Source organism: Marmota monax, unplaced genomic scaffold (genome assembly GCF_021218885.2).
Source record: "Marmota monax isolate L192 unplaced genomic scaffold, Marmota_monax_Labrador192_F-V1.1 WCK01_AAM20220418_F8-fsc00026, whole genome shotgun sequence".
NCBI lineage: Eukaryota > Metazoa > Chordata > Mammalia > Rodentia > Sciuridae > Marmota > Marmota monax.
This window is the reverse complement of record NW_026693108.1, coordinates 11215449-11233046: the sequence shown is the minus strand read 5'-3', so window position 1 is coordinate 11233046 and position 17598 is coordinate 11215449. Positions and strand designations below refer to the sequence as shown.

Sequence of the window (17598 nt, the reverse complement as noted above, 5' to 3'; positions counted from 1 at the left end):
ACATCAATGTAAATTATGTCTATAAATTATGAAATTCAGGGCTAACAATTAGTAGGAAATAACCACAGAACTGACATCTTTTATTAATAATATTGCAACAGCGATTAGATTACTTAAATATAATTTCAACACCTACTATTGAAAAGATATTTCATTTATCATTCATGTTATATTTCCAGAAATTATTGTTCAAATAATTTAAAGCATCTTTATTTACATGTGTTTAATGTTTTATAGTATAAAACAGATAAGAATGAAATAGCAAGGTGAGGCTGTTTTAATTATGCTGTGATAAAGAAAAGCTATTGTTTTATCTGTCCACTTAAACCTCTTTTCATGAAACACAAAAAATATGTATTTTTACATTGTTCCTTTTTCTGTTCAACAAATGACAGCAGTAACAGAAATTCGGCATTTTATAAAACATCCAGGATATAATCTGTACTGGCAAAACATTAATAAAACAACTGTTTCAAAAGCAAAGCAAATTACTATGCCAACAAATAGATTGAGCAGAGTAAACAGAGTAAATGACCATTAAGTGTACATTCACTTTTAAGGAGGCATATTGTGTCTATAACTCTATCATGTAATATAATATGATCTCATCATTATATAACATTAAATTGCATTTTATTAATGATCTGATTAGACTCCACACTTCCTGATTTTTAAATTATTTTTTAATGACAACACTATTTCATAGAATCCTTTGACTCTTATAATTGTATTTATGTTTTTATTAAAATCCTTAAATTTCAAAAAGAGTTCTAAGTACCTTTGAAGACATTTCTACAGAGGTAGGGTTTCTTTTGGGGGTATGAAAGGTGCTTTAAGGGGAAAGTAGCCAATCTCCATTCCATAAGCAAAAAGGGGAAAATATGGATTTTTTTTTTTTTGGATAGAGAAGTTTTCTGAAATTTTTCTTTTCTAAAAGATTTAAATAGAATAGTCTAGAGTCTACAGTGCTCAAAGCCGCCTTCTATTTTGCTGTACTGAATATACTATTTTCATTGAAATCCAATTTTCTACTAGGGGTTAGAAATGACACATGTTCATCCTAGAGAAAGAAAATTAAACATGTCAATGTAAGACAGTATTAGATAGTAATATAGTTGTAATCTCTGCTCTGTAAGCTTTATGAAAACCCACATACCACTTCTACAAGAAATCATGGAAGTGGCATAATCCTACAAAATAAGTAAAAGATAATTTCTAAAATTCGAGGGAATTTCTATGTAATTTCATTCTACTTTAATTCAAAATTAGGACTCTAATTTGGAGACATTATCTTTTAAAGTGCCAGGCAAAGCAGTTATTCACGAGCTGCCTCAGTCCACCTGTAACTAAAAATGAGAGATTATCTGCACCGAGGTGGCATTTCTATAGGACCCGAAGCACAATTACTTCCATTGTTGTGTTTGTTCTTATGTGGGATTCTGGAAAAGCCTGCCTGATTGCAGGTTTGTTTGTTTTTTTTTTTTTTTTTTTTTTTTCCTTCAGTAAAAGTTCTAAATTAGTTATTTAGCATCCAGTGTGTGAAGCATTCAGGAACCTCTTGTGGTGGAAACATTTTGTTGGAACATTTGTCTGTTGAGCTTCCGATGTTATTCATTTCCTCGTAGGTAAGCAGGTGATCCACCCTAACCAAATTGCCGTGGTCCAGGAGCAGTTTACCCCTTCCCCAGAAAAAATCCAGTGGGCTGAAGAACTGATCGCTGCCTTTAAAGCACATCAGCAGTTAGGAAAGGTAAATGTTTTTTTAATGCCTTGGGTGAAATTGGTGTTGAAAAATACTATGGGGAAGAATGAGAAAAAAAGAAAGAAAGAAGTATTGTTTGAATGGTTTTAAGGAAACACATTGTATTGGGGATGGTGGTGAAGGCTGGAACAGAACAGGATTCAGCAGTGAGAAGGTTGCTAAAGGTAGATTTGCCCTTCCTCGTCCCTAAATATCTTACCAACTGGCTCTCAGGTCTCTCCTTTTATTCTTTTCATAAAATATATTGGCAGCCTTAGAGAAAATAGAAGTCTGTTTAGTTTTTCCTCTGTTGATTTCAATGTAGCATTCATATGAAATAATTTTAGATCAAAGTGAGAGCAAGTTGTAATGAAATAAACACAGTTTGACCAAATGGTTCTTGTGGAGAAAAGAAATAAATTTCAAGTTATTTTAATTTGGGGGGGAAAAAAAGTACAAAAATCTCCCCCGCTTCAGTCATTTAAGAGTGGGAGGTTGTATATGTGTTTGTACCAATTTCTGGACCTGAGATTTGGATAGAATAGAAAGCAAATTAACACTGGAGTACGGTTGTTCCTAATTTAGTGCATCATTGAGTCTCGCGTTTCCTGCTCTGTGGGTTTCTGCTATGTAAATATTGCAATGGTGATGCACAATCTGTCTCCACTTTGTGCCAGTAACACTTAAATTAGGTGTCGCCTGAAGGAAGATTTTATGCTAGTTGCAGCATTGTCAGTTAATTATCTTAAAGGTTATTTGCAATAATACTGTTTGCCTCTTTTTAAGAGGCTAGGAAGGAAACTTGCATTTATAAATCTATCCCTAGAGGTAATCTCTAAAACTCAGCCTTCTGACTTCCATAAGGAATGAAGTTTTAGTGTCTTTGATGAAAAATTACTTAGGAGAGAAAGAATATTAAAAAATTATTAAAGTTCAAAATGTTAAACATTTGCTCTTGCAAAATAAATAAAGAAGAAAAAACAGGCTTTTGGTGTTGAACCTGTGACATTCACGTGAGAAGTCTCCCTTGCACTTTCACTGGTAAAAGGAACACCTGAAAATCCCAGGACTTGCAAAGTGGGTAACAATATTAAATAGGTCATTCCCTGTGAATGTCTGACTTCACCCTTGACCATGCATGTGTGCTCACACTTATACACACACACACACACACACACACACACACACCCCCCACCACACACACAGGTTCATCTTTGCACAAACTCACACTAATATCCAAAGGCAGGGCTGAGGATGTACCTTAGTGATAGAGTGCTTGCCTACCTAGTATGTGCAAGGCTCTGGGTTCAAGCCTCAGCACCACAAAAAAATAAAATTAAAAAAAAAAATCCAAAGGCAGAAGTCAGAATATGTTACATTGAATACAGTCAATTTGGACATACATCAATTTCATGATAAATGGTATCCTTTCATTTCACATTGACAGTAACCAGCAAAAAGACAATGCATTTCACAGAAAAATATTTTAAAATTGACATTGTATTTTATGTCCATTTCTATATCTTAGCCCAAAGCAAGATCCTTCACAAATAAACATAGATATTTACCTAGAGAGAAGAGCTATGGACTCTTTCATTCATATATGCAAACAACTCCATCCATTTCCTCTCTCACATACCTGCCTACACACACACACACACAAACACATCCTCTCCTCTGCTCTGGACCTTATGCCAGCTACAGTGTGCAGGGATAAACACTTCCTCCTGAAGTAGTAAACTGAGGCAGCACCGCGTGTGCTGCTTGGAGGCAGGCAGCAGACTGGCAGCGTGGGCTGACATTGCCTCATTGAACCATCCGAACTAGGTTTCATGTTGGAGTCCACTTGGCCTTGTGAGCAATTGGGGTGTGGAAGGGGCCACCCTAAATTTCACCAGCCAGCAAACAAAGGTCAAATCAGAACCATTCTTTTCTTGGCATTTAAGTTCTTCAGTGAAGAAAATCACCCTTTCCCATTGTATATTGAAAATGCTGCCAGGGGAAATTGTCCCCCAGTTGTCATGCCTTTTGATGATGGCAACTTAAATATAAATTCTGAGCTGTTTTGTTTTTTAAATAAGAGATGTCTCTGTTGGGGCATGGGCTTTCACAACAGTGCGGCAGGACGGCTTTTCTTAACACAGTACTGCAGAAATTGGAGAGGACAGACCAACCATTAGGTCATTTCTTCCCTGCCCCATTCGCTGAGGCTTGTTTCTTACAGCAAATTCTCCTGGTGCTTTGTCCAGCAAGGTTTCAATGACTGGTGTAATGGGGCTTCCAGTAGGGACACATGGCTATTTTATCCAGTTAGCATGTTTCTTTCACTTTGCCTGTAAACTTGCTGGTCAAAAAAATTGGGACTGCAGGTAGGTGACTCTGGGTCTTGAGAGGTTCTTGGGGTTTAAATAGTGTGGGTTCTGTTTGCAAAGATTTCACATAAATAGGTCGCTCAGTTGTGGAGATATCGCCTCCAACAAATATCTAATCTGTTTTATTTCAAATGTGAGTCGCTGATGGCAACGTGAACCCTTGGATACTATGTCCAAAGCACAGATGACTCTCAAAGATGGGAAACTGATGGCCCTTGTCCCAGTGAGACACTCAAACTCCTAAGAGACCTTTTCCTCTCTAGTGAAAATCTCATTCAAGTAGTGTTTTTAAGTAGAAAGGACCCAAGAAGGCAAAAGTGTAATTTTCACTGTAGCCCACTTCTTCCTGCTCCCATCTTACATTATATTTCTAAATACTCCAAGGCATAGCTGGAACTCACAGCTAATGCTGGGTCACTTGTGTTTTCTGCAGTAAAAATAATAATCATTATCATTGTTATTTGTCAAAAACAAAAGTCCTGCTTTTTCTTTCTAACCTTTCGAAATTTCATAGGAATACTTAGGGGCAAGCAGATAAATCTTTTATATCATAGAATTTTATTTTAATAAGAAGTTCAATGTAATGTCATTTGAAAAACATTTTATGTTCGAAAAGTAATGATAATCAGATCATTTAATCTAGTACTGTCTGTCAGATACAGATACTTGGAACTGTGTTGTTTAGAAACTCAAAAATACTTTTTGGGTTAAAGAGTTTTGCTTGGCACAAGGCTCCCTGTGAGTAAGAATGGGGGTAACAGATTGATACTGGGGACTCCAGGCTATCTTCTCTTACTAAAATGGTTCAGAAAAAGTTTGAACATTCTACATAGTCTAGCTCCCATCTTAATTTCCAGAAATTAAGATTTTTAATTTAACTGACATCAGTTGTAAGATATTCCTCTACAATATTAGTCAAACTATGGGGCTCAGTGGCAGAGTGCACCTCACATGTGTGAGGCACTGGGTTCCATCCTCAGCACCACATAAAAATAAATAAGATAAAAGTATGTGTCCTCCTACAACTAAAAAAATTTTTTTAAAAAATATATTAATCAAACTAATTCTTTTTCCAGAAAAAAAAAATGCATTTTGAGATAAAATCTATATGTCATAATTATTTTAGCTTCAAACTATTTGGTAAAATAATTTAGCCACAATAAACATATATGTGATTTGCTTTAAGTTTATAAAGGATTTTCTTAAAAAATTGATTCCATTTCTTATGTTATTTTTCCATAATAATGGTAATTTCAACAATATTTGAAAATTCTCCCTTCAGAACTGAATTTAGTATTCACTTACTAAAGAAATAGGATTATAGCAGTTCTTTTTTATCAACTAGGAATTTTATATAATATGAAAATTGGACAATGAAAATGAAAACTTCTCAAGGAAATCATTAGTTAATATTGATAAATAAAAAGTAGAATTTATATAGAAAAATACAAATATTAATACAATATCTATATATTCAAGTATGTTTGATACTATGTTTTTTTTTATTTCTATATTAAGATTTATTCTTTCCTTATTCCTAACTTATTAGGCAAAAATGACAGTTAATGGAAACTGTCAGTTACTTTTGAAAAATGATCTCCTGTTACAGGAAATCTTAATATAAGAATTCACATTTCTTTTTAAAATGGAGACTCTAAGAGAAAAGTATGAATGAATAGCCAAAAAAAAAAAAAAGAAAGTATATATGGACATAGATGTACACACACACACAGATAGATTTTTTTTTTTTTTTTTTTTGGTGCTGGGGATTGAACCCAGGGCCCTGTGCTTGCGAGATAAGTACTCTACCAACTGAGCTATATCCTCAGCCCCGATAGATAGATTTTTAAAGGTTACTTTGCTAGACTATTCATACTTGTGCTGTATCTGGCTACAAATGTGGCTTTGCTTTATTTTCAGTTTTTCAAGGAGTTTTTTATTCATGTTGTTGCTGTAAGTGCTTTATTTGGGTTTGGAAATATTTTGCTTAACTCTTCAACATCTTTCATTCATTATAGCTTCATAAACAAGCTACAGACCAGAAAAGGGGAAGTGTTCATCTTTAAAAATCTACGTTCAATTAACAATTACAAAGGTCAAAAACAAGGTCACTACCTGATGTAACAACTGTAAATGTCACATAATGGAAGCCTTCTAACTTCGATCATGAGAGAACAATAGTGCAGATTAATGAGTTAACATTAATAAGCACATCCTATACTGGAATATAAATTAGGAACTCATCTCTTAATAAAGAAAGAAAACAGAAAGTAAAAGTCTTTTTCTCATGTAAGTCTCTTCATCTAGAAAATTACAAACAGTAATAAATCCCCCCTCCCAATATCATAAACCAATTCTTTTCATGGGCATTTGATTACAGCTCGCACACCTTTCGCCTATGTTTCCAAATGCGAGGCTTTACAAAAGAAATACTGCTTGGTCCAGATGGCCTTCTCGAAGGCTCCCTGAGAGAACTCAGGAGAAGTCTCTCTAGCCAAAAATATTGTTTCCGCTGATTCGAGTGCCAGAAGTCCCACTGCCACCCTTTCACGCAGATCAAATAAACCATCTAAAGATTTGGTTGTTGTCTTTGTCAACTGAAAGGGTTGATTCCACTAATAGACGGCAGCGTGCCCTCCCGTGCCCACCGCCCCCACCACCCACAGCCTTTCCCCCTTTATTTGTGAGCAGGGACACTCAAATCAGAACCGAGTGATTTCTGGTGAAAATGAAAGATGAAGGGACAGAAATCGACTTTTGTGATTCTTAGTAATTGCTTGTTTCCTTTTATGTCCATGTTCATTTAATGTTTTCAGAACTATGTGCCATAATTTTGACTTTCAAAAGTCCAGATCTTAGAAAGGCTGAGTCTGCCAGTGATGACTTTGTGACTGGTTCCATTCACACAAATAGGAACTTTTTCAACATTTAACGCGAGGCCGTGAAGTTCTGTCCACTCAGCATAACCTCCTTCCCACATAGCCTCCTGTTTTTAGTGGCAAATGGCTCATTGTTAGAGGATAAGAGATTTTTTTTTTTATGCAGGTGAAATGTGATAACTTTTTAAACTGCTTGTTTCAACCTTAATTTATAACACATTCTTTAGGATATGTTTTCTGTTTATCTTTTCCAGGAATTTTACTCCTCAATTTTGGATTTTTTTTTTAAAAAATGTCATTCTAGTTGGGCACAGCAGCTCATGCCTATAGTAACCACAGCAGTTTGGGGAGGCTGAAGCAGGAAGATCGCAGGTTCAAAGCCAGTGAGTTAGTGAGGCCCTAAGCAACTCAGTGAGACCGTGTCTCAACAACAAAAAGGGCTAGGGATGTGACTCTGGGCTCAAGCACCGCTGGCTACCATTCTGGTACCAAAACAAATAAACAAACAAAACAAAGTCATCCTTTTAGCTGTATAAAGTCTCAGAAGTCTTCTAGTCGGGTCCTTTCAACTTATGACTGGAACACAAGAAGGGTTCAGAAGTTGCCCGGCATCACTCAGGACTAGGCGATAGGGCCATGACAAGAATTCAGGGTGAGGGGTTGGGGATGTAGCTCAGTTGGTAGAGTGCTTGCCTCGCATGCACAAGGCCCTGGGTTCAATCCCCAGCACCAAAAAAAAAAAAAAAAAAAAAAAAAAAAGAATTCAGGGTGATAATTCAATTATTCAATTTGTAAATAAGGATATGAACATAATTAGCATCGTGTGGCTTCAGCTGGGTTACGGTGAATACCTGTGCTAATGACTCAAATAGGTGGAGGCTTAGAAGTTTTCTGTCACAGTCAAGCTGTGAATCTGGGTAGTTCAGGGGTGTGTGTGTGTGTGTGTGTGTGTTGGAGCACAAGCAGAAGCTGGTGAGGGAAGGAGGACAGTGCCCGTGTGCCCGCCCCTGGGCTCTCTCGCTGCTGCTCCTTCTCAGCCTGCCCCACTCTGTCCACCAGCCAGCCCAGGCCCTGGTCCCGTTCACCCTGTTCCCTGCTATCCGTGGTCACTGGTTCTACCTCCCAAGGTAGAGCCAGAGTGAGGCTGGAGAACCTTCGCAGATGAGGCCGCAGAGCTCAGTTCCATCTCACTTGGGGACACACACCCAGAGTCCCGCCCTCAGCTCTAGGCGCTGCACAGACGCCCTGGCTTTCAGTGTCTGTAGGTCACATGCACTAAGGGCAGAGGGCGTCCTCCTCCTCCTCCACCACCTTGCTCTGTTTCCCTCCTCACTGTGCTCCTGCCTTTTAGGCTCTCCATGTAGATTTGGTTTTCTGTTTGGTTGGCTGGTTGGTTTTGGGGCTTTGGGTTTTTTCCCTGTACTAGGAATTGAACAGGAGTGCTCTACCACTGAGCCACATCCCAGCCCCCCTTTTTTTAATTTTTTTTATTTTGAAACAGTTGCTTAGGGCCTCACTAAGTTGCTGAGGCTGTTGGCCTTCTGCCTCAGCCTCCCAGGTCACTAGGATTACAGCCGGGCACCACCTTGCCCAGCTTGGAGCCCTGTTTCGAGTATGTCTTCCTTGTTCCTTCCTCTTCTCTTTCCCTGAGCTCTTTGTTTCCTATTTTTCTTTAGACCTCTTTCTTTCCCACCACACCATCTCCACAACTACCATCATCTCTTGCCTTCTCTTCTTTAACTGATTATAATAGAAGTTTAGCGCGTCCTTTTAACTTTTTGTTATATTTACTAAAGAATTGTGTCCTTATTTCTGTATTAAAAACAAGTAAATGGAATTTTATTTTATTAAAAATGTAAATTAAGCGTTTCTAGAATTTTCTATCTTCTTCCCCTTGAGGGTAGTGGCCCTCAATGGGGAAAAAGTGGGGCAATTTCCCACACTACCCAAGAAAATAAATTTCGTTTTATCACATACCTTCCTGCAGTGTCTAGGACAGAAGTAGGGGCACAAACACATTTAGTAAACACTAATGAGCTAAATGCTTCTCAAATTTCTGAAAGTGATAAAAAGTGATTACAGGCATTTTAAACAGTATATATGATGCTGTCCTTTTGCTGCCTTCTAGAGAAATGGAAGAATATTTTTCATCAATTAGTTCGTCAGTTATTGTTCATCTGTTGTACTTATAAAAATGCCTCAGTATTTGGGGCTGGGGTTGTGGCTCTGTGGTGGAGGGCTTGCCTAGCATGTGTGAGGCACTGGGTTTGATTCTCAGCAACACATATAAATAAATAAAATAAAGGTCCATCAACAACTAATAAAAAATATTTTTTAAAATGCATCAGTATTTTAGTAAATCTTGTAAAGTATCTTCTAGCTCATGTCCACTTATTTATAGCAACTTTCCAAAGAAAAGCTTAGAAGTTCAGCATTATTGGTCTGTGCTGCACACTGCTGTAGAATGGTGCTCATTGTCTTTCTCATAGGAAACAGCAGCTTAAATTTGACATAAAATATTTTTAATCAAATAAAAAATATTTGAATATTTGGACTACTGCACAATTATCTTACTATTTAAAAATAAGAAAAATTAAACAATTTTTAAATTCTTAGTTTCAAAAAGAAATCTGAAAGAAAAAAAAAACCAAAAGATTAGAAAAAGAAATCTGAGGGCTGGGGATGTAATTCAGTGGCAGAGAGCTTGCCTGGCATGCATGAGACCCTGGGTCTAGTGTCCAGCATTGTGTATGCGCGCGCGCGCACACACACACACACACACACACACAATCTGAGGTGGAGGTGATAGTTGCAGAACTCTGTGTAATTACAAGAAGGAAGGAAGGAAGGAAGGAAGGAAGGAAGGAAGGAAATCAATGAATTATATATTTACAAGGGATGACTTTTATGATATACAAATCATATCTCAGTAGAGCCAGTGGAAAAGCCTGAGAAAATTAAGCACAAAGTCTAATTTCCTGGCACATTTGAAAACTGCTTAGATTTCAAGACTCTTATAAATCTAGTTGTTTTCACTTTACATGTGACACACTTGGCTTGGTTTTTCCAGCTATCTTTATCAAAAGACATTTAACGTAAAGATATCTATTTCTGTCTGATCATTCTGCCTGAATACTTTCTAAGGTCAATCTTGTTACCTATATTTCAAAGGCTGTGTGTTTTTGAAATAGAAGGCACCCTTAGTCTCCTCTATAAGTTTGTAAAATAAGGATGGCTCTGGTCCACTGAGACCCTCCATCTGTGGATGACTGGGTACTGGTCACATATTAAGATAAATGATCCAGGCATTCACCCCAGCTCTCCTCCGGTTCAGTTGCCTCAGTCGTCCTGCTTTGCACCTATCAAATCCATTTTCCAGACCTTCTACTTCTTTCTCCTCTGACTTTGTGAATTTTTCTACTTTCTCTACAGGACTAGAGCTAAATAATTCCATGCTTCCTTTCTTTTTTTTTTTTTTAAGGGGAGAGAGAGAGAGAATTTTTTAATATTTATTTTTTAGTTTTCAGCAGACACAACATCTTTGTTTGTATGTGGTGCTGAGGATCGAACCCGGGCAGCACGCATGCCAGGCGAGCGCGCTACCGCTTGAGCCACATCCCCACCCCCCATGCTTCCTTTCTATAAAGCAAAATGTCCGTGCTGCCTGTTCATCTTACATCCACCCCATTTCCACATTCTGTGGAATTTCCTCCTTTTTTTTTTAACAAGCACATCTGGCCAGTCCTCTTTGTGACACCTCTTCCTTTTCCTAACTGTCCTCTGCTGAAGAGCTCTGTGCTGTTTGGGGGCCTCCTCTGGTATAAAACAGGCTGCTGGTGTCAGATTATCTACATTTGATGAGGAACTTCCCTAGCTGGACATCTGAGTTTCTAAATTCCTTTAAATCTGTTTGTTTAGTAGCTGATGCTCTGACAAAAAGATAGCGCTCCTGAGTCTAGTTCTTAAAGGACAGCTAAGGGTGTGCTTTGTCACTGCTGGGGGGTTCAGGGGGCTTGAGGCATGCACCTGCACCTCCTCATCCAGTTTCCAGCAACACTGGGGTCTTCAAAGTCTTGAAGCTCTAAAGCGACTCTGAGGTCGTCACACCCTGCTGTGATGCACGCATCCTGCTTCTCACTGGCTGAGACAGATGGAATGCAGTGGCCTCTGGCTAGCAGTGACAGTAGCAATGCCAGGAGCAACAGTGGTCCTAGTAGTGGTGATAGTAGTCAGAGTAGGGGTCTGAGTACTGGGATTGGTTGTGGCAACAGTGGTCATGGCGACCTGTCCCAGCTGTGGTGATGGTGTTGCAGTAACAAGTCCCATCTGCTGAGAGACTGTTATGTGACGAGCCATCACATGCATTATTGTCTTTAATCCTCATGACAACCCCACAAGGAAGTATCATTCCCATTTCACAGATGCAGAAACTGAGGCTGGGGCACACAGCAAAACTAGACATACTGATTCAAGTTCAGGTGTGGCTGAGCCCAAAGCCCATATTCCTAACCTTCTACCTCAAGTGACCTCAAAGGAAGAACCCAGAAAAGCAACTCCCTTCCATCTGTGTATCTTTCTGAGCCTTTCTTTCCAGCTGCACACCCCGGGTGGGTCCTATTTTAGTTTAGCAGGGAGTCCCAGGGCAGCTAGATGGGATAGATGGTCCCCAGCGTCCTCTCAGGACAGTGCTGACCTGGCAGGTGGAGCTGCACAGGGCCACAGGAAGACCTCTGTTCCGTTCCCATTAATGATTGTGCTCTGGGTTTTGAAAGCCGGAGAGCCACAGGGGAAAGTCTGGGAAGGAACGGAAGGGTCCAGGGGGGCTTCTCCAGGCTTTAACTTGGAAAATAAATCCTGATGCCCAGGGTGCTGGATCCCCACTCCCCACACCTGCTCCTAGCCCTGTATCTGAGGCAGGCTGAGGGCCTTCCCAGGGCACTCAGGATAGTGCTCCAGCCAGACAGTTCTGAGCAGACCCCAGGAAGGGGCAAAGCCACCCCTTCAGATATTCCACCTGTTACATTCTTACAGTCATTTAAAGGGCTTCCCATCAAAGGCCAGGGGACGTCGTCTGTCTGAATTCCAGCGATAGTGCTAAAGACAGATTAGCACAATATGAATCGTCATCCATGCTGAATGACTTCAGCTGAACTTTTAGAAATTTCACGTAGAGATACATTAGCATCTGTAAATTATCTGGCAATAGGAGTAAATGGCTGCTGAATTTTAATTCAAAATATTATTAAAATATCTATCAAATTATCACTGCAATTTGAAGTGTTAAAAAAAAAGAAAAACATGTTCTGTTTCCCAAGTCTTCCATAATATTCTTTTACCATTTTGAATGACAGTTTTAAAGATTTGTACCCATAAAACAAAGGGTTACTGATATTTGGAAGCAAATGTCAAATGCTCCCTCTTTTAATCCTTTTAGCAAATGGTTTCAAGACTTCAAATATCACCCACATATTGTATTGTTGAATTTTGGTATTTCTGATACCATAATAATTATAGAAAGAGGTTTTAACTGGAAACTATAAGTGAAAGTTGTTATATTTTAGTTCTCTCCAAATTTATTGTTAAAATTGCATTTTCTCATTTTCTTACCTAGCCATTACTTATACATATTTTTTAGCCTCATCCTAGTAATATCTCTTGAATAATAGTATAGATATGCCAGGTATTTTCTTACAAATTACATCAAAATAAAAATTTAAAATATATAGTACATAAAATAGATACATAGTAAACCTTTAAATTTTTTTTTTTTGCTGCATTCATCTGAGGCACTACTGTTTTCACCCATAACATGGGCAGACACTAATATCTGAGGTACAGCTTTAGCTTTTTTTAGTAAGTTCCTTAAAAAGGCTAACTGATATTGGACCCAAGTTGTTGCATCTGTAAAATTGAAATAATCATGCCTTCCCCACTACAAGGAAGAAAGTGTCTTTGAAAATGTTATGTATGGACTGGGGCTGTGACTCAGTGGCAGAGCACTTGCCTTGCACATGTGAAGCACTGGGTTCCATCCTCAGCACCACATAAAAATAAATAAATAAAATAAAGATATTGTGTCCATCTACAATTTTAAAAAAGAAAATATTATGTATTAGTATGAAGTCTATCAAATGAAACCCCTTGGGGTTGGGGGGTAGAGCACATGCTTAGCATGGGAGAGGCCCTGGGTCCAGTCCTCTGGCAGGGAGGACCCTTCTTTTTTTGGTAGTGGGTCTTCCTAAGAACACTGCCCTCTTCCAGTTTTCAGATTGGAAACTAATATTGCAGGGGTTCTTGAGGGCTGTAGTTGCTAAGGCTTCAGATGCTAAGGGAATCTCCATGTTTCCTCCTCCAGGGAGAACTCCATCTTTTCCCCACTGTCTGTCTCCTCTGTTGCCCAAAAGCCGGTGCTGGCCAGGCAACCCACCAGTAACCGTCCTCCCTGGCAGCAAGGCTGGGGGCCGGGACTGCTCTTAGCTTTCCCAGCTCACCTGTGGACAGAGGAAGAATGTCCAGGATAAAGCAAAGGAAAAGTGCCTCTACATCCTCCCCTCGGGGTCCAGGGAAGTGCCAGCCTTGGGTGGCCCCCTGTGCTCTGACAAGAGACTGAATCTCTCTGTGCTTGGTCATGGGGGAGACTTCCAGCTAACGAGTAGCAGAACCAAAATTGTACAATGTTGTCTCTTCCGTATCACTTTAATTTAGGCTACTTAGGTCCCCTTTCCTCAGGCCCTAGACGACCTCTTCAGCCACAGAAAATGCCAGCCTCTATCCTGTGCTTTTTTCATTTGTCTTGTTCAGGGAGTCATTGGTGACCATAGGCACAGGGCCCCTGAAGAGGAAAGTCAACTCCACACCACTTCTCTCTGGGCAGTGCCAGGATTCCAGGCCCCTCTCTAGACCTTCACTGGGTGCCCCTGACTTTTTCTTTTTTTTGCAGTGCCAGGGACTGAACCCAGGGCCTCATGTGCTACGGAGGTGCCCTACCCCTGAGCTGCTCCCCTGCCCATCCCGGGCCTTCTAAACCTTAGGAGGTTTAGAAGTACATCTTCCTCAAAGCCCTTCCCTGGCCAAACTGCCCCCATTTGGGTAGCTCCTTCTCTCTGTGGCTCCTAAGCCCTTAAGCACCACAAATGTGACATTCTCACTGAAACTAAGTCCAACCCCAACCTGACATCACAGTTTTTGAGGTCAGTCACTGTGCCCTATTGGAGGCTCAACAAGTGCTAGCCAACTGTCCAGTGAATGTCACTAGATTCAGGAAAGATCAAGGGCACAGAAAGACACTTGCAGATAAAGGGGAGAGTAATAAGAAAGGAAATAGAAGGCTCATGGGGACCAGGGGTGGATCCACATTCTCAGTCACTCTCCCTTCAATCCCCTGGCGTGGGCCCCACAAAAGGGCCAAGCTCCACTCGTAACCGCCATGTGGCCAGATCTCTTCCTTCTCTCCACTCCCCCCTTTCCCCTGAGAGGCTGCTACTCATCCTTCACATCTCAGCTTAAACATGGCTTTCCAAAGGAAGGGCCATTTGACCAGATCAGCCCCACCACCTGCAAATGCCCTTAGCTCCCTGTGCCTTCCTCCTGGAGCATTTGCAGGTACACAGTCAGTTCTAGAAATGTTTGCTCACTGTCTTTCCCCCATCAGGCTGGAGGCCCCACAAGGTCAGGACCCCATCTGCCCTGTTCCCTGCTCTAGCAGCCCAGTGCCCAGCCATGCCAGGCACACAGTAGGCTCCAAATACGTAGGGGTGGCACATGGGCTGAGGATCACAGAATCGGTCCCAGGTCCTGCAGAACCTGATCAGGTGGGTGGCAGATCCCCAGGTCCCTGGGACCACTGGGTTAGAACTTTACTGCATGTGTCGGGGTGCCATGGGGACCCTGCAGAGTCATGCTGCAGCAAAGCTTTTACCAGACAACCACAGTCCCTTCCTAAGGTCCGAAACTAAAGAGAAATGACCCAAATCACCCCCCATGGAACCGAGCCTCCACGTTCCATCAGGTTCAAGTTGCTCCCCTGGCTCCCTCTTCCTTCCTCTTCACCTTTGTCAGTCCAGCTTTTACGGGGCATCTCCTATGCACCTGGTGTGTCCTGGGTGCTGTGTTTGGGCCATCAGAGGCACATGAGCCCTGGCCTTGTCCTTGAGGGCCTCCCAGCAGAGTGAGCCATTACAGGAGGGTAGGATGGGCCGCACCAGAGGCTGCAAGGAAAGGAAGGAGAGGTGGCCTCTATCAAGGGAGCCTGGACACCTTCCCAGAGGTGGCATCAGGGGTGTGTGTCTTGTGGGGAGGAGTTAGGGCCCTAAAAGACTGGCAGGATGCAAGGCTGAGAAAAGGGTAGGACTGGACTGGGGGTCCCTGCTCATGATTCCATAAATCCAAAATGAGCTGAGACAGGGCTTAAGCAAATGGATGATCCCATCTGATCTGCCTTAGAAAGATAACCACCTGATTCCAATTAGGGAAGTGCAACACACACACACACACACACACACACACACACATGCCATAAGGAAATATCTCAGCTTTCTACCAAAATGAGACCTCTGTCGGCCAGCCCAGGAGCCAACAGCCTTCCCACTGAGCTTCATAGACCTGGCACCCAAACCTATCCTTAAAATGAAAATCATGCCTGGTGTGGTGGTGCACACCTGTAATCCCAGTGACTCAGGAGGCTGAGGCAGGAGGATCACAAGTTCAAGACCAGCCTCAGCAATCTAGTGAGAACTTGTCTCAAAAATAAGTGGCCGAGGATATAGCTCAGTGGTAGAGCACCCCTGGGTTTGATGTTGATGCCCAGTGCACCCCCCAAATCACAATCCAATAGCAATGGAAACAAGACCACATGAGGGCTTGTCCAAGGACTCCACAAGTGTGAAAGGTTGCGACACGGGAAAGAAGGGAGAGTGCCTCAATGCTGAGCATCCCTAAGGACTGCCATCCCTGCCTTCGTGGAGGATGGAGTAGCAGCTGACCACTGGCAAAGAAGGGCCACCTTCAGCAGGTCAGGCCGGGCTGAGCGACTGCAGCCAGTGACTGCACAACCAGGATCCCAAGGGAGATCCAGAGATGAGCAAAGTGACTGAAGGCATTAGGAATTCACTGGGAACTGTCATTGAGCAAAGGACTGAACACTACCTAGGAAGAGGGTGTCCCTAGAAGGAGAGCATCTAGCAACTGCACTCAAGGGCCATGAATGCCTCAGAGATCCCTCTCTGGGCGAGTCACAGCAGCAACATCATCATTGGAATGTGCCAGAGAGAGTACCCCAAATGCCCCAAGAAGGTGTCTAAAAACAAATTGAGTTGGGGGTGGGGGTGGGAGTAGATCAGTTGAGGCAGAGGTGTCTAGCAAGCCTGAGGCACTGCGTTCCATCCCCACGGCAACAAAATTTTAAAAGAATTCCATCAATTTGTGGCTCTTAGCAAATGACTCCTACTCTAGAGGGGGAACGAAAGTCTAGTACTAAATACCAGAAATGCAAAAGATGTGAAGAGCCCACAGCTGGGATCCCTGACGTCATCTCACCATCCCCAACACTTCCAGCTCAGGAGGGGTCTCCCATGGAGGACGCCAGGGTCTGAGGAAGTTATTGTTATTTCTGTGCCTGTCATGTCACCAGCAGTGGCCAAGGTGCTAGCAAACCAATGAAAACACAGGTTCTCAAGTGTGAATGGGCATGACAACATCAGGATCCCCGGCCAACTCCAGACTTTTAGCATCAAACCATGTGGGAGTGGGCCCTGGAATCTGCATTTTAACAGGCTGTGAAATTGAAACTTCTCTAAATTCTTTATTAAGGAATATTTCAGCCGAGCACGGTGGTGCATGCCTGTAATCCCAGTGGCTGGGGAGGCTGAGGCAGGAGGATGGCAAGTTCAAAGCCAGCCTCAGCAAAAGCGAGGCACTAAGCAACTGAGTCCCTGTCGCTAAATAAAATACAAAATAGGGCTGGGGCTGGGGCTCAGTGGTTGAGTGTCCCTGAATTCAATCCTGGTACCCCCCTGCCCCCCCAAAAAAAGGAATATTTCAACCCCTCTGAAAAAATCCAAGTAGCTTTTTGAAAAACTAATTTTTCCAAATTCTGACCAACAGACAATTTACATTTCCCATGTAGATCCATATATTAAAAAACAGATTATAGGTTGATATGTGAACGCACAAAAAACAGTCATAGTAGGCAATCTAATTCTTAACATTAAAATCCCCAATTTGCACAGATGAAGGAAACATAGAACAAAAATGCTCAATTTTGTTTTCCATCTTAGTAAAGCAAATCAAGCAGAATCTGCCATCACAGAAGAAAGAAATGATCTCCCTGTCTTGAAAAGCTACAGGAAGCATTTTTCATCTTTGATGTGCATGTGGACCGCAAAGCAGTTCCGGGCAACATGGCATAAACCCAAAGGCATCATTTTGATTCTCTGCACATCGTTTTGGATTCCATGTGCATCTATGCTAATTTTCTCTCTCCAGCCTATTATTTAAGCCTTCGAAGGACAGATGTGCCGCTTTATAGGGCCATAATCCACTTGGTGGGCGGATAACGAAGAGGCCTTTGGTCTTCCTCATTTACTCCAATAAGAAAAGTAGAGGATTG

The 17598-nt window shown here is 41.5% G+C and overlaps 1 protein-coding gene and 1 non-coding gene across 8 annotated transcripts in view; both read left to right on the top strand.

Annotated features, from left to right (window-relative positions):
• Positions 1–17598, top strand: part of Clybl (citramalyl-CoA lyase) — a 239581-nt gene that overhangs the window by 204390 nt on the left and 17593 nt on the right. For all 7 annotated transcript variants that reach the window (XR_009227841.1, XM_058582752.1, XM_058582753.1 and 4 more), the window contains one exon: positions 1626–1750. Coding sequence is in view for 6 of the 7 variants with exons in the window: in XM_058582752.1 (XP_058438735.1) it covers positions 1626–1750 (125 nt within the window). In the remaining variant the exon portion in view is untranslated. The remainder of the gene's footprint in view (positions 1–1625; positions 1751–17598) is intronic.
• On the top strand, positions 7653–7727 carry Trnaa-cgc (transfer RNA alanine (anticodon CGC)). The gene has a single exon. It is a non-coding gene; the product is annotated as a tRNA-Ala (tRNA).